At 43.0% G+C, this 24,622-nt stretch overlaps 1 protein-coding gene across 1 annotated transcript in view; it reads left to right on the top strand.

The window, feature by feature from the left end:
• The window catches only part of ITIH5 (inter-alpha-trypsin inhibitor heavy chain 5), a gene marked incomplete at both ends in the record, with an annotated part of 105,525 nt that overhangs the window by 2,439 nt on the left and 78,464 nt on the right, over positions 1-24,622 (top strand). Inside the window, one exon of the mRNA XM_080717217.1 lies at positions 10,543-10,587. Coding sequence (XP_080573343.1) covers positions 10,543-10,587 — 45 coding nt within the window. The remainder of the gene's footprint in view (positions 1-10,542; positions 10,588-24,622) is intronic.

Genomic DNA, 24,622 nt, shown 5'->3' on the forward strand with positions numbered 1-24,622 from the left:
GTCTCAGCTCCCAAGTACTGGGAGCATGCGCCACCACGCCCAGCCATGGAAGATGTTTTAATAAGTGGCTGCCTGGTTCATCGACATAACTGGTCCTCCTCCTCTTCTTTTGCTGTGTGTGTGTGTGTGTGTGTGTAGCACTGGGGATTGAACCCAGGGGACTTCTACCTTTTAGTTACACACCTAGCCCAATTTTATTTTCTGTTTTGAAACAGGATCTCACTAGATGGATGAAAGTGTCTTTAGTGGCTGAGACTTTCCTTGAACCTGTGATCCTCTGTCTCAGCCTCCCAGGTACTATGTTTATAGGCGTGTGCCTCTGCACCCGGCCTCCTTCTTATTCTCCTGGAGATTAAACCCAGGAGCATTCCACCTCTGAGAAACACCCCCTAGACCCCCTTTTTTGTGATACTAGAGATTCAACTCAGAGGCATTTTACCTTCAAGTGATACCCTTGGCCCGATATTTTTATTTTATTTTATTTTAATTTTATTTGATATTTTTATTTCATTATTTTATTTATTTTATTTTATTTATTTAAAGTCTCTCTGGTTTGCTGAGAGCCCCACTAAATTGCCAAGGCTGGCTTTGAACCTGCGTTCCTCCCGTCTCAGCCTCCTTAGTACTAAAATTATAGGCATATGCCACCGCACCCGGCTCTCAGCCCTATTTTTTATTTTGAAAGAGTCCGAGTTTCTGTGAGCCTCACTAAGTAGCTGAGGCTGGCTACAAACCTGCGCTCCTCCTGTCTCAGCCTCCCAAGTTCTGGGATTACAGGCCTGGGCCTCTGTGCCCAGCCCTGATTCTGTCCCTTACATCTTTCTGTGACCCTGGGCAGGTGCCTCAGTGCCTCAGTTTCCTGTCTTTTAAAGTGTGAGGATTGCGTGAGTTCGTACGCCCAGAGTGCTGAGGCCGGAGCTGGCGCGTCTTCTCAGCTGTCGCTGTGGGTTTGTGCAGCAGAGGAGCTGAGGGAGAGGGATTTACAGTACAGATCATAAAACTTCTTGGGGGTGGGGCGAGGGGGGGAGGGACTGAGACAAAAATTCTGTTTATGAACTTGGAGGACCCACTAAAGCCCTAATGGCCACAAGTCCAAGTAGCTTAACGCTCCCGAAACGCCCCATCTTAGACAAACAGGGATTTGGCCCATTTTAGTGATTTCATGTCGTCCTCAACCCATGGCAATGCCTTGCTTGAAAACGACTACAAATACTAACTAACTAACTAAATAAATAAATAAAAACCGTGTAGCCGGGCGTGGTGGCGCACACTTGTCATCCCAGCATTTGGGAGGCTGAGACTGGAGGATCACGGTTCGTGGACAGCCTCAGCTACTTAGTGAGGCCCTCTGCAACTCAGTGACACCCTGTTTCAAAATAAAGACTAAAAAATAGGGCTGGGGGTGTAGCTTGGAAGTAGAATGAGCCTGGGTTCCATCCCCAGTACCACAAAAACAAAAACAAAAACAAACAAAAAACAAACTTTGCAAGGTCTACAATTCTACAAAAACGGGCAATTTTACATTAGCTTCTGACACTATTAAAATTTTTTTTTTTTCAATGCAAGGTTTAAGAGGCAGGCTCCCACTCCAGTCTTCCTGGGTTCAGGTCCTGGCGAAGAGTAACTTAAGGTCTCTGAGCTTCTGTCTCTTTCGTGAGGAGGGTGAGATTACTTAGGTGGGTTCTGAAGAGTGAAAGAACTCATATTCTTAAATCTTGGAAAAGATTCTGGGAATGTAGTCAGTGCTCTATTGTCAATAATTATGGTCTTTGAAATATATAAACTTAATTTTTAAAAAGTCAAAGAGTATGACCTTTTTTTTTTTGTGGTACTAAAGATTGAACCCAAGGGCCTTCTACCTCTGAGCTACATCCCCACCCCTATTTTATTATTTTATTTTGTTTATTTATTTGCTGGTTTGGGGATGGGACCCAGGGGCATTCAACCTCCAAGCTACATCCCCTGCCCTATATATATTTTTTTATTCTTTAGTTTGAAACAGGGTCTCACTATGGAGGGCTTCACTAAGTAGCTGAGGCTGTCCGCAAACAGATCCTCCAGTCTCAGCCTCCCGAATGCTGGGATTACAAGTGTGCCTCACCACACCCGGCTTATTTTTTTTGTTTTGAAACAGGGTCTTGCTAAGTTGCGGAGGACCTCACTAAATTGCTGAGGCTTTCCATGAACCTGCAATCCTCCTGTCTCAGCCTCCCAAGTTCTGGGTTTATAGGTGTGCAACTACCATGCCTGGCTGGTGTGCATATTTTAATGCAGCTGTATCTGCTCATTAACCTGCATTTCAAATCTTGTCATTTACCTGTAACTGGAAATATACTAGTAACACTTTAGACTCAAGTTTCTTCTTCTATTCTCCCCTCCCACCCTCCTGTAAACAGTGTTCCCCAAAGTGGAGTGACTACAATACCACTTTTAAAAGAATCTTTCAGGAAACTTAGTTTTAATTATTATTATTATTTTGTGTTTGTAATACTGGGGATTCAACCCAGGGGCATTCTAACTCTGAGCTACACCTCTGGTCCATTCTTTATTTTGAAACAGAGTCTCTAAGTTGCTGAGGGCCTTGCTAAGTTGCGGACCCTGATCCTTCTGTCTCAGCCTCCCAAGTACTGGGATTAGAGGCATATACTCCATGCCCAACTATGAAATTAGTTTTATTTTCTTCTTTTTTCTTTTTTTTTTTTTTTGTGGTACTGGGGTTCCTGGAAGCCCTTCTACCTTTGGGCTACACTCCCAGACCTATTTTATACTTTTTTATTTTTTGGAAACAGGGTCTCTTAAGCCAGCGCGGCTGGCTTCGAACCCTCACGATCCTGCTGTCTCCGCCTCCCAAGGGTAAGGATTACAAGCGAGCGCCACCACGCCCCGCTGGAAATTAGTTTTAATTAGCAAATCTTCTGCTGGGTGTGGTGGTGAACGCCTGTAATTCCAGTACTTGGGAGGCTGAAACAGGAGGATCACAGGTTTGAAGCCAGTCTCAGCAACTTAGTGAGGCTGTCAGCAACCTAGTGAGATGCTGTTTCCAAATAAAAAAATAAAAACAGGGCTGAGGGGGTAGCCTGGAGGTAGAATGCCCCTTGGTTCTATCTTCAGTACCACACATACACACAAAACAAACAAACAAACACCCCCCCCCTCCAAAAAAAAGAAAATCTGTATAAAATTAGATGGCTACAGTCTGCGGCTTTATCTGTTTTCAAACTTTTAAATTTAAATAAGGATGGAACTATATTTTATTATTACAAAGACAGTTTTAACTTTACAAAATAATAACAGCCACCAGTTATCAGGTAGCCAGACTCTTTCAGAGACTTTGTTAAAAGCTTTATGTAAAAGTAATAAGCAATAAAGTACTATGATTAATAGCATTCCAAATATAGACAGATGGCATGGATTCAAATCTGGGCCCCACCGCTTTTTGGCTGTGTGGACTTGGCAAGTAACTTGACCTCTGTGGGTCTTAGTTTTATCATCTATAAGAAAGAGTTGTTAATAGTCCCTATTGCATAGGCAGGGTGAATCTAGGTTTTTGAAGGGAAATAAAGTATATACAATTTGTAAGGCCCCCCTTTTTTTGTAGTACTGGGGATCGAACCCAGGGCATTCTACCTCTGAGCTACAACCCTACCTCCCTCCAATCCCTTTTTATTTTGAAACAGGGTCTTGATAAATTAAGAGAGACTTGCTTAGTTGCTGAGGCTATTCTCAAACCTGTGATCCTCCTGTCTCAGCCCTCCAAGTACTAGGATTACAGGTATGCACCACTATACGCAGGCCTGCAGGGCTGTCTTTTAGAGAAAGAATATCAAATGATGACTGAAAAGCAGGTTCTAAAGTGACCATTTATTTAGAAGGATAAAACACAACAAATTAAGTATTTTATCAAGCTGACAGCCCACATATCATCAGGTGTTAGGGGCCTGTTACAAGTGAGAAAGCCTCCACTATGTTCTCTTAGCCTCTAAATAATAATAATAATAATAATAATAATAATAATAATAATAATAATAATGTATTAAATAGTGCTTGCCTAATGTGCCCTAGGCCCTGTGTTTCATTCCTGGCCCTGTAAAAATATATATCAAGCTCCCCCACATGTCCTCTAGGGATGGTGGCTTCAGGTGTTTGCAGGTCTGGCTGAGGCTGGACTAGCTGGAGCACCTCTTAGGTGCGTGGTGGGGCTGGAGCCATGGATCTGGAGGCGTGGAGGGAGCTGAGCTCACCTTCACACGCTGTCGTCAGCGGGGGTCAGTCCAGCGTCAGGACCCAAAGCGGGTGCCGGTGCTCTAGGGTTAGGCCGGGCCTCCCCGCCTGTTCCATTCATCATTAGCCAACTCGACGTTACTATAACAAGTACCTCAGATAATCTAGTTTAAAAAAGGCTTTAAAGACTTATTTTGGCTCCTGGTTTCAGAGTTCTAGTCCAATATCATTTGCCAGCCCTATTTTCTATTAATTTATTTTTATGGTGCTAGGGATGGAATCCAGGGGCATTCAACCTCTGAGCTACACCTCCAGCCCTATTTTTTTTTTTTTTTTTTTTTTTTTTTGTGGTGGTGGTACTGGGGTTCATGGAAACCCTTCTACCTCTGGGCTATACTCCCAGACACCTATTTTTTATATTTTTATTTGGAAACAGGGTCTCTTAAGCCAGGAAGGCTGGCTTCAAACCTGCGTGATCCTCCTGTCTCCGCCTCCCAAGCGCAGGGATTTCAAACATACTCCACCACACCCAGCCCCAGCCCTATTTTTTATTCTTTATTTTGAAACAAGGTCTCACTGAGTTGCAGAGGGCCTCACTAAGCAGCTGAGGCTGGCTGCGAACCACGATCCTCTTGTCTGAGCCTCCCGAATGCTGGGATGACCAGCGTGCTCCTCCACGCCCGGCTTCAGTTTTATTTTGAAACAGGGTCTCCCTAGGTTGACCAGAGCCTCACTACTTGCTGAGGCTGTCCTTGAAGCTGCGATCTTCCTGTCTCAGCCTCCCAAGTACTGGGATTACAAGCACACACCATCACAGCCAGCTCTAGCTTTATATTTCTTAATACATAGAATAATCCATGCATCTTCTGTTTTCGTGTTGGAGAAATAAACTCTACTTGCTGGAACCGGAGTCTTACTTGGGTCATCTCTTAAGTGTATGATAACGAGGCTCTTGGGTGGCTATGGTTCTTCTTGTCACCGAGCTGGAAGTCAGCTACTTTTTTGTTCCCAGTTCCCACTCCAAGACTCTTAGAAGACAGTGGCCAAACACTCAACAATAAAGAAGGACCAGGAATCCCTAAGCACTAGCGGTGATGATGACGTTGGTGTTATTTCCACCTCCAATCCTGCCTGGCACCAGGAGTCTGTCCGTACCGGGAAGTTTGGGTTCTGGGTCAGTCTGAGTTTAGCTTGGTCGGAAGTGCGGCAGGGCGATCCCTGAGACACCGGTCGGCATCTCAGAAACAAAAGCCGGTCTTCTCTGTTCTCAGTGCCTGCTTATTTTCCTGGAAACCCTACTTTACAAAGGAGGAGACTTCAGAGAAAATACTTCACATCAACCAGAGAACTTAATACCTGAGCGGGCTTGGCTTTTCCTTTTGATTATAGTTATTTTAAGTGGTCCCCAGACTGTTGCACAATTTCAGGGAGGGAAAGGCCCGAGGTGAACCTGCAGAATGGAAGAACCTACCCAGCGTCCTCATCATGACCTTCCTTTCTTTTCTCTTTCTTTCTTTCTTTCTTTCTTTCTTTCTTTCTTTCTTTCTTTCTTTCTTTCTTTCTTTCTTTCTTTCTTTCTTTCTTTCTTTCTGCTGGAGATTTAGCCCAGGGGCATTCTACCTCTGAGCTACACCCCCAGCCCAAATTTTTTATTCTTTATTTTGAAACAGAGTCTCATTAAGTTGCAGAGGGCCTCACTAAATAGCTGAGGCTGTCAGCAAACCATGAGCCTCCTGTTTCAGCCTCCCAGGCGCTGGGATTACCAAGCCCGGCTTCGTCATGACTTTCCTTTGGTCCCTCAGACTTCTCACCTTATTTTAGGAATCAGAAACCAGCATCCTTCACGGAGATGCTTGGTTTGCATTTGAAGTCAGGCGGTGGCCAGCCTAAATTCTGTACCATTTCTTTCTATTCCTGGTCTATGAAATGGGAGGTTTATGGTGATTTCTAGCATTCATTTATAAACATCTGTGCATCTACACATATTTGGGGGATAGAGGAGAGGGTGGGCTTGAACAATTTCTGTTAGGCTCTCATTTTTCAAAATGAAAATATCTTGCCGGGCATGGTGGTGCACACCTGGAATCCCAGTATTTGGAGGCTGAGACAGGAGATTAACAGGTTCTTAGCCAGCCTCAGCAATTTAGTAAGGCTCTCAGCAGCTTAGTGAGACCCTGTTTAAAGTAAAATAAAATAAATTAAAATAAAATGGGGCTGGAGGGTGAAGCTTGGAGGTAGAATGTCCCTGGGTTCCATCCCCAATATCATACACACACATAAAAAGGAAATATCTTTATTGATATTTCTATGATGAAAAGTAATACAGGTAAATTTTTTGAGCACAAAAGAAATAAAATACAGTTGTATCATTTACAGGGAAATGGATGGAACTGGAGGACATTATACTAAGTGAGATTAGTCAGTCACAAAAAATAAGAAATCCGATGCTTTCCCTAATATGGGAAAGCTAGGGAGAAATGGGTAACAGGAGGAACTCTAGATGAAGCAGGAGACTCTATAGATGAGCAAATAAGGCCTAACTAAGGGGGATGGGAGGGGAGAAGAGGGAAACTCTCTAAAGCACATGGTGTACTTAAACATATCAACATCAATCACTAAGCCAAGTAAGGGAAGGAGGGATGGGAGGAAATAGGATGGGCACTGGGGAAGGGCTAATTGGGTGATGTGTGCATGTATGTCTCCACTACCTTCTATCCTGTTAAGATGTATGACTACAATGCACCAATAAAAAATTAAAAATACAACAAAATGTAAAGAAAAAGAACGGAACCATCCAAAGTTGACAGCCATTAGCATTTTGGTGTACATTCTACATATAAAAAGCTTATAAAAGGAATCCTGTAAAGGTAGTGTTTTGTTACCTGGTTTAGTACTTAAAAATGTGTTATATCTGGTATGGTGGTGTATGCTTATAATCCCAGTACCTGGGAGTCTGAGAAGGAGGATTACAGGTTTGAGGCTAGCCCTCAAACCTTAGCAACTTAGTGAGATCCTGTTTCAAAATAAAATATAAAATAGGGCTGGGCATGTATCTTAAGAGATACAAAGATCCTGGGAGCAAGCCAGCAGTGTACACACACACACACACACACACACACACACACACAAAATGTGTCATGAGTCCGTCTATTGGGATAAGTTAGATTATGCTTGGTAACAAACAACCCTCATATCTCAGCATCTTAAATAACAAACATTTCTTCCTTGGCTTGGCTGTAGAGCCAGTGTGCACATGGTGGTCACTTGTGAACTTGGGCTTGATGGAGCAGGCACCACTCCAAAGATCGCTGATTACTGTGCCAGATGGAGAGGCGGTTCTGGAGGATAGGACACCTGTAATTTGATACTTGGTCCAGAAGTGGCTTATGCTACCTAAGTTCACAACTGATTGGCCAGAGCTGGTCACATGGCCCCACATACCTGCAGGGGGTGAGAATCTTCCTGGATGGGAGCTAGAAAAACATTTGACGAGTAGCATTGAAGCCCAGTAACAAGAGCGTTTGTTGATCATTACTTTTTTTTGATATTTTACAAATTTTATTTTGCTTAAGCTACATGAGTCTGAGACTAAACATTATTAATAAGATGTAACAATTCGAAAGTCTGAAGTTCAGAGGGAATACAAAATTTGTCTAAATTTTCATAGAATGGTTAATTTATAACAGGTAGCACAATCCAGAGAAACCACAACCAATCATGCTGCAGAGAGTAAAGGCAGAAAAGTCACATCCCTTATCACTTACATTTCTATGGTTATTGTAACAGAGTACTAAAATCTGAGTGCCTTAAAACAGCAGAAATATATTCTCTCAAATTACTTTTAATAGCTGTGTTGTAATTAAATAGTGTATCATATATTTAACCAAACCACTTTTTTTTTTAGGTACTGGGGATGGAACCCAGGAGCATTCTATCTCCACACTATACCCCCAGCCCTATTTTTTATTCTTTATTTTTAAACAGGGTCTCACTGGGTTGCAAAGGGCCTCTATAAGTAGCTGAGGCTGGTCATGAACCACGATCCTCCTGTCTCAGCCTCCCGAATGCTGGGATTACGAGCGTGAGCCACCATGCCAGGCTTCCAAACCACTCTTAAAGAACATTTTAGACCATTTCCAAGCATGAACAATTGTTTTAAAAGTTGCAAATGATTTTCTCATCCATTCATTTTCTTCTATTCACTTCTCTTTCTTGTGATACTGTTTTTGTAAGTAGAATTTTTAAATCACGAGATGTGAGTACAGGTGGGACTATAAAATGCTACTGTCGCTTTGGAAAATAGTTTGTCTGAAATATTGCTGGGCGTGGTGGCGCACCCTTGTAATCCCCATGCTTGGGAGGTGGAGACAGGAGGTTAGCGCAGGTTCGAAGCCAGTCTCAGCTGGCTTAATAGACCCTGTTTCCAAATAAAATATAAAATAGGTCTGGGAGTGTAGCCCGGAGGTAGAAGGCCCCTGGGTTCCATCCCCAGTACCACCACCAAAAAAAAAAAAAAAAAAAAAAAAAGTGAGATCTTGATTTACCATAAGATCTAGGAATTTTACCCTTAGGAAAATAAAAACACAACCTCCAACACAAAGGATGGCCTAGTGGTCATTCAAGTTCTGAATTATTTCTAGTAGAAAAAACCCAAATGTCAACTGGTGAACAGATAAACAAAATGTAATACATTCATACAATGGAAGATTAATCTTGCTGCATTATGGTTAAACCTTGGAAACATTACGTTAAGTAGAAAAAAACACAAAATTTGACATATTATTGTACGATTTCAGTTATAATAAATGATCAGAATAGGCAAACATTGCAGGGAAAAGTAGATTAGTGGTTGCCAGTGGGTGGACGGCAGGGGAGATTGGCCAAAGAGTGCGGGGGTTCTTTTTAGAATAATAAAAACGTTCAAATTGAGTACAGCAGTGGTTGCACAACTTTTTTACAAAGATCAATGGATTTTATTTCATGTAAATTATACTTCATGGAGCTGTCTTAAACCATGCACACAGTCTGGGCCTCTCTTCAAGGTTTTGATTTACATTGTCAAATTGCCCTCCAGAAAGGAAAACTTTATTTCAGCAATAACCATTCACGCTTCTGTTAGTCAAACAGATTTGTCACCAGTACTGCTCGACAACTGGCTGAAATGTTCAAACTTTTCATCAGCCAAAGGACCAGTTAATTATTACTGTGATTTCTTTTCTTTTCTTTCTTTCTTTCTTTCTTTCTTTCTTTCTTTCTTTCTTTCTTTCTTTCTTTCTTTCTTTCCTCTTTCTTTTTTTTTTTTTTTGGAACTAGAGGTTGCACCCAGAGGCATTCTACCTCCAAGGTACATCCCTGGCCCTTTATTTTTTACTTTGAAGTAGAGTGTTGGCTAGGCTGCTGAGCATTTCGCCAGGTTGCTCAGGCTGGCCTCAAACCTGTGGTCCTCCTCTATCAGCCTCCCAAGGATCACAGATGTGTGCCAGCATGCCTGGCTTATTGTGATTTTTTTAAAAGAGATGATTTTTATCACTTTTCTATGCCCTTCTCCTGCGTATTGGAAAACAGGACATACCATCCGTAAAAGAACACAACATGAAAATTCAAGGCTAGTTCAGGTTTGCTTCTAGAGTTTCTCAGTTTATTGAGATGAATAATGAGCCTATCAGGAGAAGGCTGATTACCTTTACTCATCCACAGGAGTAGAGAGCTTAACGTCAGGCCCAGAGTAAAACGAGACGGAACGCAAACATTCTGAGGACCTCTCCATCCTTGTTCGTTCACCTGTGCTCTTACAGAGCAGGCGGCAGGTAGCACGACCTCACGGGTTAAGAACCAACCAGAGCAGCAGGGTGTAGAGGCACATGTCTGTTATCCCAGCACTCGGGAGGCTGAGACGGGAGGATCGCAGGTTCGAGGCCAGCCTCAGCCACTTGAGCTCTGTTTCAAAATAAAAATAAGACAAGGCCAGGAATATACATATAGGGTTTGATCCCCATTACCAAAAATAATAAAAAAATAAATAAAAACAGGGCTGGGGTGTACCTCAGAAGTCGAATGCCTCTGGGTTCAATCCCTAGCACCACAAAACAAAACAAAACAAAACAAAAAACAAAAACAAAGAAACAACAAGAAACCAAGCCAAAACAAACGCCAAAGAGCCAGCGAGGCCTACCGGGGCTGCGTTTTAGTTCTGGTCTGAGAACAGACTGATGGGGACTCACTGCTGCCTTCATAGTGCACAGTCCCTTTGCTGAACACGAATGGCTTTGAACCCCCTTTCATGCCCCACAATATAATTCCATGTCTCTTCTGTGTTCCTAGGTTGGACTCAGGGTCCCAAGGCAGCTCCGGCTGTTGCAGAGGCTGGTACGTATTTCCGCCGAGCATCTCGGAAGTGTATTCCATCCGTCTGCTGCTTAGCTTGGACCTGGTACCCGCTTGGCATACGGCTCCTCCAAAGCCTAGAAGGCTGCTCACAGAAGAACTCTAACGCGAAGGAGCAAAGCCGATTCTTTGATTTTTGAAATGTACTTATTTTAATTGTTGTATTACAGTCTCTCTCGCATCATAATGAGGATCATGTTGCAATGGCATACATCCCACAGTACTTGGTGTTTCTTCACCCTTCTCCTTTTCCCTCCCTGCCCATACTGAGTGTCCGGGGTGACAATGTTGTATTCACATGTATACACATGGTCCCAGGCAGCGTTTCCATGAATGAACCTCAGTCGTTTCCATCAATGAACCTCAGTCGTTTCCATGAATGAACCTCAGTCGTTTCCATCAATGAACCTCAGTCGTTTCCATCAATGAACCTCCGTCTTCCTCTCCCCCTACCCTTCCTCCCTGGTGCACTGAGGACCTCCTCCATTACCGGGAGTCCCTCTGGTGTTCCTAATACTCCCTAGTTTGAGTATATTAGAGAAACATATGTCCCTTCTCTTTCTGTGCCTGGCTGATCTCACTTAACCTAATGTTTTCCAGGTCTCTCCATCTTATTTTTTTTTTAAGGGTCTGGGGATGGAACCCAGGTGCATTCTATCTCTGAGCTGCACCCCCTGCCCTATTTTTTATTCTTTACTTTGAAACCGGGTCTCGCTAAGTTGCTAAGAGCCTCACTAAGTAGCCGAGGCTGTCCGCGAACCATGATCCTCCTATCTCAGCCTCCCAAATGCTGGGATTGCAGGCGTCCCCCACCACGCCCGCTCTCTCCATCTTCTTACGAATGACATGGTTTTGTTCCTTATTGCTGAGTAGAATTCCATTGTGTGTATTTCCCATAATTTTGCAATCCATTTATCTGTTGATGGATACCTAGGTTGTTTTCATAGTTTGGCTATTATGAATTTTGCTGCTTTGAACGTGGGTATGCGTATGTTACTTATTTCAGCCCCTTTGGAAAGATACCCAGTGGTGGTATAGCCAGATCACACGGTGGATCAATTCCTAGTTTTCTAAGGAATCTCCACACTGATCTCCATAATGGCTGAACTAGTTTGTACTCCCACCAACAGCGCAGAAGAGTTCCCATTTCCCCACATCCTCAGAGTGGCAAGCATAAAGAATCCAAATAACAATGGAAGCTGATTCTTTCATAAGTTTTCTTTAAGCAGATTTTTCTTTCTTGAAAGAGATTTGATTAGCTGCGCATAGTGGCATGTGCCTATAATCCCAGTACCTGGGAGGCTAAAACAGGAGGAGCACAGGTTCAAAGCCAGCCTCAGTGATTACCGAGGCACTCAGCAACTTAGCAAGACCCTGTTTCCAAAATAGTCAAATAGGACTGGCGGTGTAGCTCTGAGGTAGAATGTCCCTGGGTTCCATCCCCAGCACACACACACACACACAAAAAAAAAAAAAAAAAAAGAAAGAAAGAAAGAAAGAAAGAAAGAAAGAAAGAAAAGCCAGGCATAATGGTACATGCTTGTAATTCCAGTACTTGAAAGGCTGAGACAGGAGGATCACAGTTTAAGAACAGCCTCAACAAGTAGTGATACTCTCATCAACCTATGAGACCCTGTTTCAGAATAAAAATAAAATAGAGCTGGGGGGAGCATACCTTGGAGGTAGGATGTCCCTGAGTTCAAACCCCAGGATCACAAGAAAAAAAAGGAAGGAAGATTTGATTATTTCTGCAGAAATAATAAAAATAAAAGCATAGAGTTTCAAAGATTTTCTTTTCTTTTCTTTTTTTTATTTTTATTTTTTTTATTGGTACACTGTATTCATACATCATAGTGGGATACAAACTTTTGTAGACATACATGCACACATCTCCCAGTCAGCCCCCACCCGATCCCCACCCCATTCTCTCCCCATCCCTCCCTCCCATGCTTGGCTTAGTGGTTGACATCTAGTATTATAGCAATTTATCCAAAATTAAAAATGATAATCTCACATAACAGTTTCATTTGTCTGATGCCAAGCTTTTGATGACTTAAAGATAACATTTCAATATTTCTTTTTACTTTCTTTCTTACCAGATAATTTTTTTTCTATTTTTTTAGGTGAAACTATCATATATTTATATATTTATTTTTCAGAAAAAAAATCTATCCTAATATGGAATATGGACTCTAGATACCCAAAACGATCTTGAAAAAGAACAAAGCTAGAAGATATATATTTTCTGATTTCAAACCATATAAAGCTACAATAATTGAAACAGTGTAATACTATTCTAAAGGCAGATATATAAACCATTGGAGTGAAATAAAAGCCTAGAGCTAAATTCTTCCCTATATTGTCAAGTTATTTTTGACAAGGTTTCCACGAACATTTGGTGGTGGAAATAATAATCTTTTAACTAAATATTGTTGAAACATAATAATTACATGGAAAAGAATAAAGTTGGACCCTTACCTAATCCCATATACAAATATTAACTCAAAATAGATAAAAGACCTAAATATAAATCTTAAGACTATAAACTTTTAGGAGAAAATCTGGGTCATAAAACCTCACAACATTGAAATTGGCAGTGATTTCTTGGATATGATTTCAATGGCACAGGCAACAGAAGAGTATACAAACTCCCTAAAAAAAAATATTGTATATCCCAAGACAATGTAAACAGAGTTAACAGTTCCTAATAGAATGGGATAAAATATTTCCAAATGCTATATCTGAAGGTATATTAATATTCCAACTAGAAATCCTAAAAATTAACAACAATAAAGGCAAACAATACCATTTAGAGATAGGTAAAAGACTAACATAAGTAATGAATCTCCACAGATAACCCATCTTAGTTGACTGTTGGATGGAAACTCTTGTTTCTCTAGTTCTGGAGTGTGTTACCTATTTCTTCTTTGTAGTTAATCTCTTTGAGTATTTTCTCTAGTGCTGGTTTTGAAGACATAAATTCCTTCAGTTTCTGTTTGTCATGGAAGCTTCTTATTTTTCCATCTAATTTGATAGAAAGTTTTGCTGGGTAGGAAATTTTTGGCTGGAAGTTGTTTTCCTTCAGAGTTTGGAATATGTTACTCCAAGCCCTTCTGGCTCTCATGACTTGGTTTGGGAAGTCTGGAGTGATTCTAATTGGTTTGCCTCTGAATGTCACTTGGCCCTTTGTTTTTGTTGCCTTTAAGATTCTCTGCTTGGCTTCCACATTGGTCATTTTGACAATTATGTGGCGTGGGGATCCTCTTCTCCGATCCTGTCTAAAGGGAGTTCTATAAGTTTCCTGGACCTGTGTATCAACCTCTTGCTCTATGTTTGGAAAATTTTCTGCTTATTACTTCCTTGAAGAGATTGTTGATCCCTTTGGTTTCACTTTCTTTTCCCTCCTCTATTCCAATTATTCTTAGGTTAGCTCTCTTAAAATGGGCCCATATTTCTTCAATATCAGATTCCTGCTGTCGGATATTTTTTCCAAGATTAGAAACTATGCGTTCATTTTTGGAATGATCATCTCCTAAGAGTGAGATTCTGTTCTCCATGTGGTCTAATCGGTTGTTTGTGCTTTGAATTGAGGCCTTTACTTCATTAATTGCATCCTTTATCTCTTTTTGGCTCTCTCTGAGTTCTTTTTGAAGCACCTCTATTATTTCTACAGTTATTTTCCTGATTTGATCTTCTAGAAATCTCTGATTTTCTGTTTTATCGGGTTCTGATGTTGTGGGGTTGTGGGTATTCATTGCGCCAGTATTATTCCTCTTTCCCATAATTTCGGAAGTTTGTGCCTTCTCTGGGTTCTTCCCTTGGGTCACTATGACTTCACTTAAGGTGTTCTGGATCTCCAGTCAGTAGTATCTCAGACCCCACTACTCCTTTACTGGGTTGTATCACAGAGTCTCCGACCCAGAGAGTCGATAGAGGCTGCTTTAGACTGTGGGGGGTGCCAGGTTGCACGTTCTCCTATGGTGTGATATCTCTGCCACCGCCCCTCCCCCACTGGGTCAAGTCCCAGCGAGTACAGTACTGGGATTTCTCCTCTGTGGCCCGCAATTTGACTCACTGTTCTTGAGTACGCAGATGTAGCTGTACTGGATTCGGTGAATTCTCTGCTGCTGCCGCCGGTGGCAATATGGCGTTGCTGCTATGCCCTCGGCCGTGAGGCTGGCGTATTTCTTCTTGATTTTGATTTCCACTCTGAATCCCTGCAGCTTGTGCTGAGCTCAGCCACTGGGAGCTTTAGATTTTAACTGCGGCGAGAAATCCCGCCTGGCTGTTCCGCCTCAAAGATTTTCTTAAAAAAAAAAAAAAAAAACACAAAACTTTAAAGCTGAGCGTGGTGGCGCACACTTGTAATCCCAGCATTTGGGAGGCCGAGACAGGAGGATCGTGGTTCGCAGACAGCCTCAGCTACTCAGGCCCTCTACAACTCAGTGAGAGCCTGTTTCAAAATAAAGAAGAAAAAAATGAGGCTGGAGGTGTAGCTCTCAAAAAATAAATAAAAAAAAACAAAAACAAAACAACCGACTCTAAATATAACTTTTGGCCATGAAATAAACGCTTCATTGTGAAGCAAAAAAACAAAGCACCCCCATCTGTAGATGAAAATGCCCTGCGAGGGGGCTGGGCGCCCTCCCAGTGCATGTCGGAGGCTGATAGATCAGAACTTGCACAGGCAATCAGGAAGTCCAAGTGCTGGTGTGAGATGGCTCAGTCCTTCCTCGCAACTGTCTGTCAGTGACGTATGGGAGTCTGCGGCCGGGCCCGGCCCTTGCGGCGTCGCCGAGGCCTGGCTTTGAGGCCTCCCCGTTTCTGGCTGGTGTTTCAGTCAATTCAGATTTCTCACCATGAACACTGGCATGGCGATTACCACCTTTGTTTGGACCGGGTTTTGCCTTCTTTTTTTTTTTTTTTTGTCCTCCTCCGGAGGTCCTCCAGTCCTGTTTCCCCACGTCCCTAACTTTGTTAGCTTAGTATTCGTTGTGTCACATTTTTCTCTACATTTATGTAATCATAAATAATAAACAGATGTACATAACCATGTCAAGAATTATGAAGCATCTGAGATTTTTGTCCTGCTTTCAGGCTAATAAGCTTGTTATCGGGCAGAAAATAGGAGACTTCTGGGTCAGAGACAAAGGATGCCTTATTGCTTATAATAATAGCAGTAGGCAGAGGGTATATATAGCATTGGCTTTATTCTTTGACCCTCATTCCCACATGGTGATACAGAGGGCCAGATGATACCTGCACATGTGGTTGGTTGTGTTCCATGGGACCACACTTAAATTTAGACAAACGGACTCCATAGTAGTGAACATTTTCTGGGCATGGTGGCACACACTTGTAATCCAGGACTTGGGAGGCTGAGACAGGAGGATTGCAGGTTCAAGGCCAGCCTCAGCAACTTAGTGAGTTCTGCTGCAACTTAGTAAGACCCTGTTTTCAAGCAAACAACAACAACAAAATAATAATAGGGCTGAGGTTGTAGCTCAGAGGTAGAATGCCCCTGAGTTCTATCTCCAGTAACACACACACACACAGCATTTGTTGTGGTCCCTCGAGGAGCTCAAGATTAATGTAGTCACATGATGAGAGTTGTAATCTCATCAGTAGAGAAATCCACCATAATAACGGACTTACTGGGTGGTAACCTAGGCCAGTGGAGTGTGACTAGAGAAAGTAGTGTGGATTTAGGGACTATGCTTTTATCTTTGAAGCTTCTTACTTGATCAGAGTGGTCTGTCTGTCTGTCTCTCCCCAACTCCCACTGCCAAACCCTGAGCTTCAGACCCCAGCTTCATATGCACTGAACCCAGAATCTCCAAGAAACTGTGAGCGAGCAAAGCTTTCTTTTTCTAAGTTGTGCGGTCGGTTGTTCTGGATTGTAGCGGTGAGAATGTTGACTGGGACAGCATTAAACTAGCCTTCCCCTTTGGCCCTGAATGGAGACACTCTCTTTATTTTTCTGGTCATTAAGCTAACTTGCCTTCTACTCTAGAGGGAGATCACACCTGTCTTTCAAGACTGTTTCCTATAGAAATATTCTTAAAAAGGTAGTTCTGAACAAAGGCAGCCAGTGCCCTTGCTTGCAAAAGGTGCAGAAATCCCAGAGACTTACAGAGCAGTCTCCCAAAAATATATACATATTCATTTGTTCAACAAATTATTTTTCAAGTGCCGGGTACTTTTCCTAGGTATCGAGATACAATAATACCAAAACAGACAAAATGCCCATTCACACAGTTAGACTTCTAAAAGTGGACAGACATAGGGAAAAAAAAAAGGACAAATAAATTTAAAATAAAAAAAGGGTTTTAGTAACTGAGACGATAACAAATGCCACTGTAACAACACAGCAGCGGGGACCTTATGTGCATCGGCACATTTGAGATTTCTGATGATTAAGCAACAGGGACGTAATGCTGGCCGATTTTTACTTAGTGTTTACTTTGGGCCACACACTGTTCTAAGTGCTTGATATACCTTAGCTCAGTGATTCTTATAAAAGTTCTTTGCAGCATCGTACAGACAAGAAATCTGAGGTTTGGAAAGATTGAGTAACTTTCCCAAGATTGTATAGTTGGTAAGAGATGGTAGGGCCAGGATTGAGTCCCATTGACCCGGAAGCTTCCACGTCCATGCTCTTAACTAATATGCCAAGCTGCTCTCTCAATTATATGTACTTTCCTATTCCTTTTAATTTCCACTCAACAATTCTTTACCACTTGCAAATGGTGAATAATATTCCATGGCGCTGGCACATCATGATTTAGTAAGCATTCTACGATGAACTCTGTTTCTTTCCAATTTTCTCACCCTCACCCCTCTAAGCAGCGCTACTAATAACTCTCTTTTGAAGGTAGGCATGGTGGTACCTGCCTGTCATCCTTGTACTTGGGAGGCTGAGACAGGCGGATCAAAGATTCAAGGACAGCTTTGAGAACTGATTGAGATTCTATTTAAAAAAATACAAAGGGCTGGGGCTGTAGCTCAGAGGTAAAATGCTCCTTGATTCAATCCCTAGTAACACACACACACACACACACACACACACACACACACACATAGGAAAAAATTTTTTATTAGCCGTTCAGAGTAATTCTCAAAATTACTATTTTTTCTGGTCCTTTGCACATCTTGGTCTTGTATTTTCAAACCCCCTAATTGTCAGTTTGTCAGAGATCTTTGTGTGTTATGTTCCCCTCTGTCTTTTGCCTCTCCCCCATAAATCTGTGTTGGTTTATTAACTTTGTCTCTATTTGCCATATAAAAGTTTCAAGTTCTGAAGCAACACATAAGTTTATCTTATACTTTATAGCCTCTAAATGTTTATTCTTGGTAACAAAGAGTTTCTTGACTCCCTTGGTTCAGGCTGTTTATAAAATCCCTTAGGCTTCTTAGAACCCTCTTAGAATGCTCAGAGTCTTATTTTTACATGTAATATAAACTTTAACACTCACATTACCTTAACATTCAGCTGGTTCCAGGATGATCCTTCCAGCTGCAGACCTGACTCATCACGCTTGGGTGTGACTGTTCTCAATGACTCTGCATTATCTGTAGGAGAAACTCCGGAGACACCTGAGACCCTGCGCCATCTGGCCCTGCCTGCCGAGCCTCAGTTCACTCTCCAGTCTCCTTGTATTCTGCACTCCCCCTTCCCATGCTGACCGGAGGTCTTGGAATGTTCCACACTTCCATCAATGAATAGACTGCTGATGGCAGCAGCTGTTGCCTGGACTGCAGGAATTTGCTTGATTTTATTCTGAATTACTCTTTTTATAAAGCTCCCTAGCTACACACACACACACACACACACACACACGCATGCACGCGCACACACACATTTACATTTTGCAGTATCTTTGTGTCTGTGTTTCTACAATGCTTAGCAGATATTGGCCTTTTTTCTCTTTTCTTTTCCCTTCCTTCCTTTCGTTCGTTCGTTCCTTCGTTCCTTCCTCCCTCTCTCCTTCCTTCATTTTTATTTTTGTGGTACTGGATATTGAACCCAGAGGCCTCTGAGCCTCACCCCCGGCCCTATTTTATTTTTCATTTGGAAATAAGGTCTTACTAAGTTGCTGAGGCTGGCCTTGAACCTGCCATCCTCCTGTCTCAGGATTATAGGCTTATGTGCACCACCATGCCTGGCTCTAATTTTCTTAAAACAATTCTCTGCTGTTGTTTCACCTCCAGACAGCAGAGGCCCCAATTTGGTGTCTCTTTGGTGGCAGAGATTCTACCAGGTGAGGTAGACTTGCTTTATTCAGGTGAGGTAGACCAGCAGACACAGAAATGATCGTCATGTAGCAGGAAGCGTATACTCTCGGGTCCCTGGAAATTAGAGCCACGGCGCCAGCTCACGCCACCGCTGTGTGTCAGGGGCAGGAGGGAAACATGGCAGGCATGGCCCACGGGAAGGAATGGGGCAGGCAGGGTGGGCCTGCGGCGCGAGCTTAGGCTTGGAGAGTTTGAGTGATTCGGACAAGCTTGGGGCTCTAATGGTTGGTACCTGGCCCTGTGGTGATTTAGGGCAGGGTGTGTGTAGGTTTGATGGCCGAGCGGGTTGGGGGTGTGGGCCAAGTGTGGTTTGGTTTGTGTACTGGTGTGTGTAGGTTTGATGGCCGAGCGGGTTGGGGGTGTGGGCCCGGTGTGGTTTGCTTTGTGTACTGATGGTGTGCTAGCAGGTGCTCATCTGCTCTCTAGGGATGAGCTAGTCCTGCGAGGGTTGTTCTCTTTAGAACCAAAGCCCCAAAGGCTAGGGTACTAGGAACACAGCTGACACCCAGTAGCCATCCTACTTTACCTTATCCATGATATTATTATTATTATTATTTTTATTATTATTAATTTTGGTACTAGAGATGGAACCCAGGAACATTCTATCTCTGAGCTACATCCTCAGCCCTTTTTTATTTTGAAACAAGGTCTGGCTAGGTTGCTGAGAGGCTCAACGTGTGCTTTATGGCTTTGTTGAGCCCGATGGTGGGCCTGTGATCCTCCTGTCTCAGCTGCCAAGGTCTGGGATTACAGATCTGTGCCACCACACACCCAGCTCGAGGCTACTTATATACGTGTCTGTCTCTTATCTTTAGCTGTGACCATCGGTGTATATCCTGTTCATTAGATGTCTAGAATCCCCCCATTCCTAACACACACACACACACACACACACACACACACACACACACCATCTAAAGATGATAATGCTGGGCATGGTGGTGCCTGCCTGTGACCCCAATACTTGGGAGGCGGAGACAGAAGAATCACAGGTTTTGCCTCAGCAATTTAGCAAGACCTGGTTTCAAAATAAAAATTAAAATAGGTCTGGAGGTGTAGCTTTGTGGTTTTCCTCAGAAAGGAGAGGCATTAAGATTTAGTGAAGAGCCAGGCGTGGTGGCGCACACTTGTCATCCCAGCAGCTGGGAGGCCGAGACGGGAGGAGCGCGGTTCGCGGACAGCCTCTGCTACTTAGTGAGGCCCTCTGCAACTCAGTGAGCCCCTGTTTCAAAATAAAGAATAAAATATAGGGCTGAGGGTGTAGCTCAGAGGTAGAATGCCCCTGGCTTTCATCCCCAGTGCTGAAAAAAAAAAAAAATTGAAGATCTTTGGGCCCAAAGTCAACCAGCCAACCAACTGTCACACTCCAGCCTTGTCTATAAGATGGGGAGTTATGGAGTTAGACGATTTCTTCCTTTCCCTTCCTTCCTTCCTTCCTTCCTTCCTTCCTTCCTTCCTTCCTTCCTTCCTTCCTTTCTCTTTCCTTTTTTTCTTCTTCTTCCATTTGCTGTACTGGGAATTGGACCCAGGGGCATTCTATCTCCGAGCTACACCTCAGCCCTATTTTTTTATGCTTTAGTTTGGAACAAGGTCTCACTAAGTTGCGGAGGGCCTCACTAAGCAACTGAGGCTGGCCATGAACCTGCAATCCTTCTGTCTTAGCCTCCCAAGTAATGGGATTACAAGTGTGTACCACCACGCCCGGCTGAGCTAACTGGTTTCTAAGGGGGTAGAGGACCTCCCAAATTATTTATCTGAATGAGCTGTAAAGAATGGTTAGAGCCGGGCAGAGTGGCACATACCTGTATCCCAGTACTTGGGAGGCTGAGAGAGGAGGATCGCAGGTTCAAGCACAGCTTCAGCAAGTAGTGAGACTCTCGGCAACCTAGGGAGACCCTGCTTCAAAACAAAAACATTAAAAGTCTGGGGGTATAGCTTGGAGATAGAATGCCCCTGGGTTCAATCCCTATTTTTTTTTTTTAAAGCAAGCAAATAAAAAGAATGGCTAGACCACAGTAAAACGACAAAAGGTTAATGTTGTAGGCAGAGGCGCTGGGGCCGGGGCTGGCGACCGCCCTACACGTTGTGCAGTTGCCTTTCCAGATGGCGACTGGGTAATTCAGGACATCCTCTGGGCGGCTCGATTTCAAGACACTCACATGAGTCACACAAAAAGCTCTGGTCCCTCAGGCAGCTAATTAAGTCGCTCCCTGCCTCGAACTCCTTTTCCATCTGTTTTGCTTTTGTAGGAAAAAATAATGAAGGAATTATATCATGTCACAGGAAGAGATTTTTCTTGGCCCCTGTTTTCCAGTTGACATCCCCAAGCAAAAATGATTACTTAAATATAAATAGGAAAAACATGTTATATTTTTAAAACTGTGTATTGGGATGATTGAGGTAACTTTTATAGCTTTTTTATGGCAAATTTTTAGTGTGGTGTGTGTGTGTGGGGGGGTTCTTTTTGGTACTGGGAATTGAATACAAGAAATTCGACCTCTAAGCTATATTCCAGGCCTTTTTATTATATTTTTAGTTTTCAAAAAGGGTCTTGTTGAGTTGTTGAGGGCCTCACTAAGTTGTTGAGGCTGGCCTTGATCCTGCAATCCTCCTGTCTCAGCCTCCCAAGCGCTGGGATTATTTATGTAGGCCACTGTATCCACTTGTTTTATGACAGATTTTTATGAACCTCTTCCCTTCAATGTTTTGTGACTTTTTCTTTCCTCCTCCTCCTCCTCCTCTTCCTCCTCCTCCTCCTCCTCCTCCTCCTCTTCCTCCTCCTCCTCTTCCTCCTCCTCCTCCTCCTCCTCCTCTTCCTCCTCCTCCTCCTCCTCCTCCTCCTCTTCCTCCTCCTCCTCCTCCTCCTCTTCCTCCTCCTCCTCCTCCTCCTCCTCCTCTTCCTCCTCCTCCTCTTCCTCCTCCTCCTCCTCCTCCTCTTCCTCTTCTTCCTCCTCCTTCTCCTTCTCCTTCTTCTTCTTCTTCTTGCAGTACTGAGGATAGAACCCAGGGGCATTCTACCTCCGAGCTACACCCCCAGTCCTATTTTTTATTCTTTATTTTGAAACAGGGTCTCACTAAGTTGCAGAGGGCCTCACTAAGTAGCCAAGCTTGGCTGTGATTCCTCTATTTTAGCCTCCCAAGTACTGGGATTACAAGTGTGTGCCACTATGCCCAGCTTATATTTTTCTTTTTAATTTTTCAAGATTGAAAATTAAGCCAGGTGTTGTGGTCCAGGCCCGTAATCCCAGTACTTTGGAGGCTGAGACAAGTGGAAAACAGGGGTGAGCCTACCTTGAGCAGCTTAGGAACACCGGCAGTAACTTAGGGAGACTCAGTCCTAAAATAAAAAATTAAAAAAGCTGGGGGTATAGCTTGGAGGTAGAATGCTCTTGGATGCATACCCCAGTACCCTCTCCCACCAAAAAAGAAAAAAAAAAAAAAAGATTTGGAAAATTTAGTTCAATCCCATAAATATTTTTTAAAGTCGTTTCCTATCAGTTTTCTGTTCTCCATGTCTTTACAGTACAGTAGGGGTGAGGAATTGGTGGCTGAAGCCATTAAAGACTGCACAGTTAATTTTGGAGATAATTTTAAACAGGAGCGCTGTGCCAAGAGGAAAGGCCGGTGTTTGTGAGTAACGCCGGGGAAAACAGTAACTGAGCAGAGGCAGAAAGCAAAAATAGTTTCTTGAAACTTCTCAGTGTGTCTCTTGGGCCCATAAACTGTGCTTCATATTTTTTGATGTCATAGTGTGGAAAATTCTATGACATCCATAGTCTAAATTTAAAGCCTATGAATATCCTGTAATAAACTTAGTATGTGTCAGATGTCTCCTATTTTTTACAGTTTACATTCGAAAATATTATTCTTATAAATAAGAACAAGTCAACATGATAGCCAAAGTAACTTCAGTGTACCAAGCAAAGATTTCTGATGATTTTAAAAATAGTAGCAAGCAACAAGTCTCCTGACGGAGCTAAGTTTTATTTGGCTTGCCAGGCATCTAGAGCCATAAACTTCTGTTTGACTAAGATACAAACTTAAATAAGCTCTGTACGACTCACAAGGACCCTACTGCTGTGTAAACTTAGCGCTTATGATAGGCTGCTGAGAAAAATTTGGGGGGAAATGTCAGAATATAATAACAGAGCAGCAGAGATTCATCCTCAACATCTGTAACTTCAGAGATGGTAACCGAGGTTCACGGGTAATTTGGAATCAGCCACAGAGACAAGTTATTTTTAGAACACTTTTGGAATTCTGTATTTTATTGGCTACCTACCTATCAGCGTGAACGCCTTGGGCTGCCAGGCTGCCTCTGGAAATCCTTTCCTGAGAGAGGCAGGATTGGAAATCAGCGGCTGTTGACCGTCAGCCTGGACGACATCCTTGATGACTGTGAACCCTCACCCTCCTACCCCTGGGACCCGGAAAAATCGCATAATTAATGACCATGACCTGCACTGGTTAAGCAAAGAGGTTGGACTCAGAAAGTCTCTTTATTTCTGCATATTTCGTCTTTATAATTCGCATGGTGACTCTTCAAAAAGATTCCAAGGTCATTTTGGGTCTTTATAATACACGACAAACCAAACACCCCACACATCAGAAATAGGATAGAATTTGAAATAACTAATAAAACGAGTAACCTCCATGTGCGTATATTTTAGGTTTGAATCTCACTATGAGGTATGATTACAACGCACCAATAAACGGACGTAAGAAATGACTAATCCAGGCATGATGGTGCAGGTTTGTACCCCCAGAACTTGGGAGGCTGAGACAGGAGGATGGCAGGTTCGAAGCCAGCCTCAGCAACTTAGCAAGGCTCTCAGCCACCTAGTGAGACCCTGTTTCCAAATAAGAAATAAAATCGTACTGGGGGTGTAGCTCAGAAGTAGAATGCCACATTTTTTTTTCTTTTAATTTTTTATTGTACTAAAATGCATATAATCGCTATCTTAGCCCCCTTCCCCCCTTTTTTTTGTGGTACTGGGGTTCCTGGAAACCCTTTCTTCTACCTCCGGGCTACACTCCCAGACCTATTTTTATACTTTTTTATTTGGAAACAGGGTCTCCTAAGCCAGCAAGGCTGGCATCGAACCTGCATGATCCTCCTGTCTCCGCCTCCCAAGCCCGGGGATTACAAGGTGCGCCACCACGCCCGGCTCTCTTAACCCTTTTTAAGTATCTAGTTTAGTGTCACTAAGTGCACTCAGATCATTCTTCAACTCCTACCACCGTCTGTCTCCAGAATTCTTTCAATCTTGTAAACAATCCAAACGTTCTTCCCACCAGACAATGAATACTCAGCCTCCTTCAGCTACCTTAGATAGGTGCAGTCACAGTATTTACCTTTCTGTGTCCGGAACACGCGACTCAGCATACTGTCTCCAGGCTTTCCCTACGTACAGAAGCACATAGAAGCTTCCCTTTATACTAAGGGCGGTAACTTTACTACATTTACTACCCACCTCGTTCCCTTTATCTATTTTTCTGCTCCTGTATGTGGGGCGGGTTTCACTCCATTGTGAAGAATACTACTCTAAACACGGGTGGACAGATCATGGCTATTTTTATTCCAGAGGAGCAAAGGCTAAACATGAGCCAATGATGGGAGTGAGAAAAATCCCAGCGACAACACCAAGTTGACTTCTGACAGTCGGCCTCAGGCTCCGAGGGCCAGTAGGGGTTGGCCTGGGGTGAGCTGGGAGGATGGGAC

Source organism: Muscardinus avellanarius (assembly GCF_963383645.1).
Source record: "Muscardinus avellanarius genome assembly, chromosome: 20".
Classification (NCBI taxonomy): Eukaryota; Metazoa; Chordata; class Mammalia; order Rodentia; family Gliridae; genus Muscardinus; species Muscardinus avellanarius.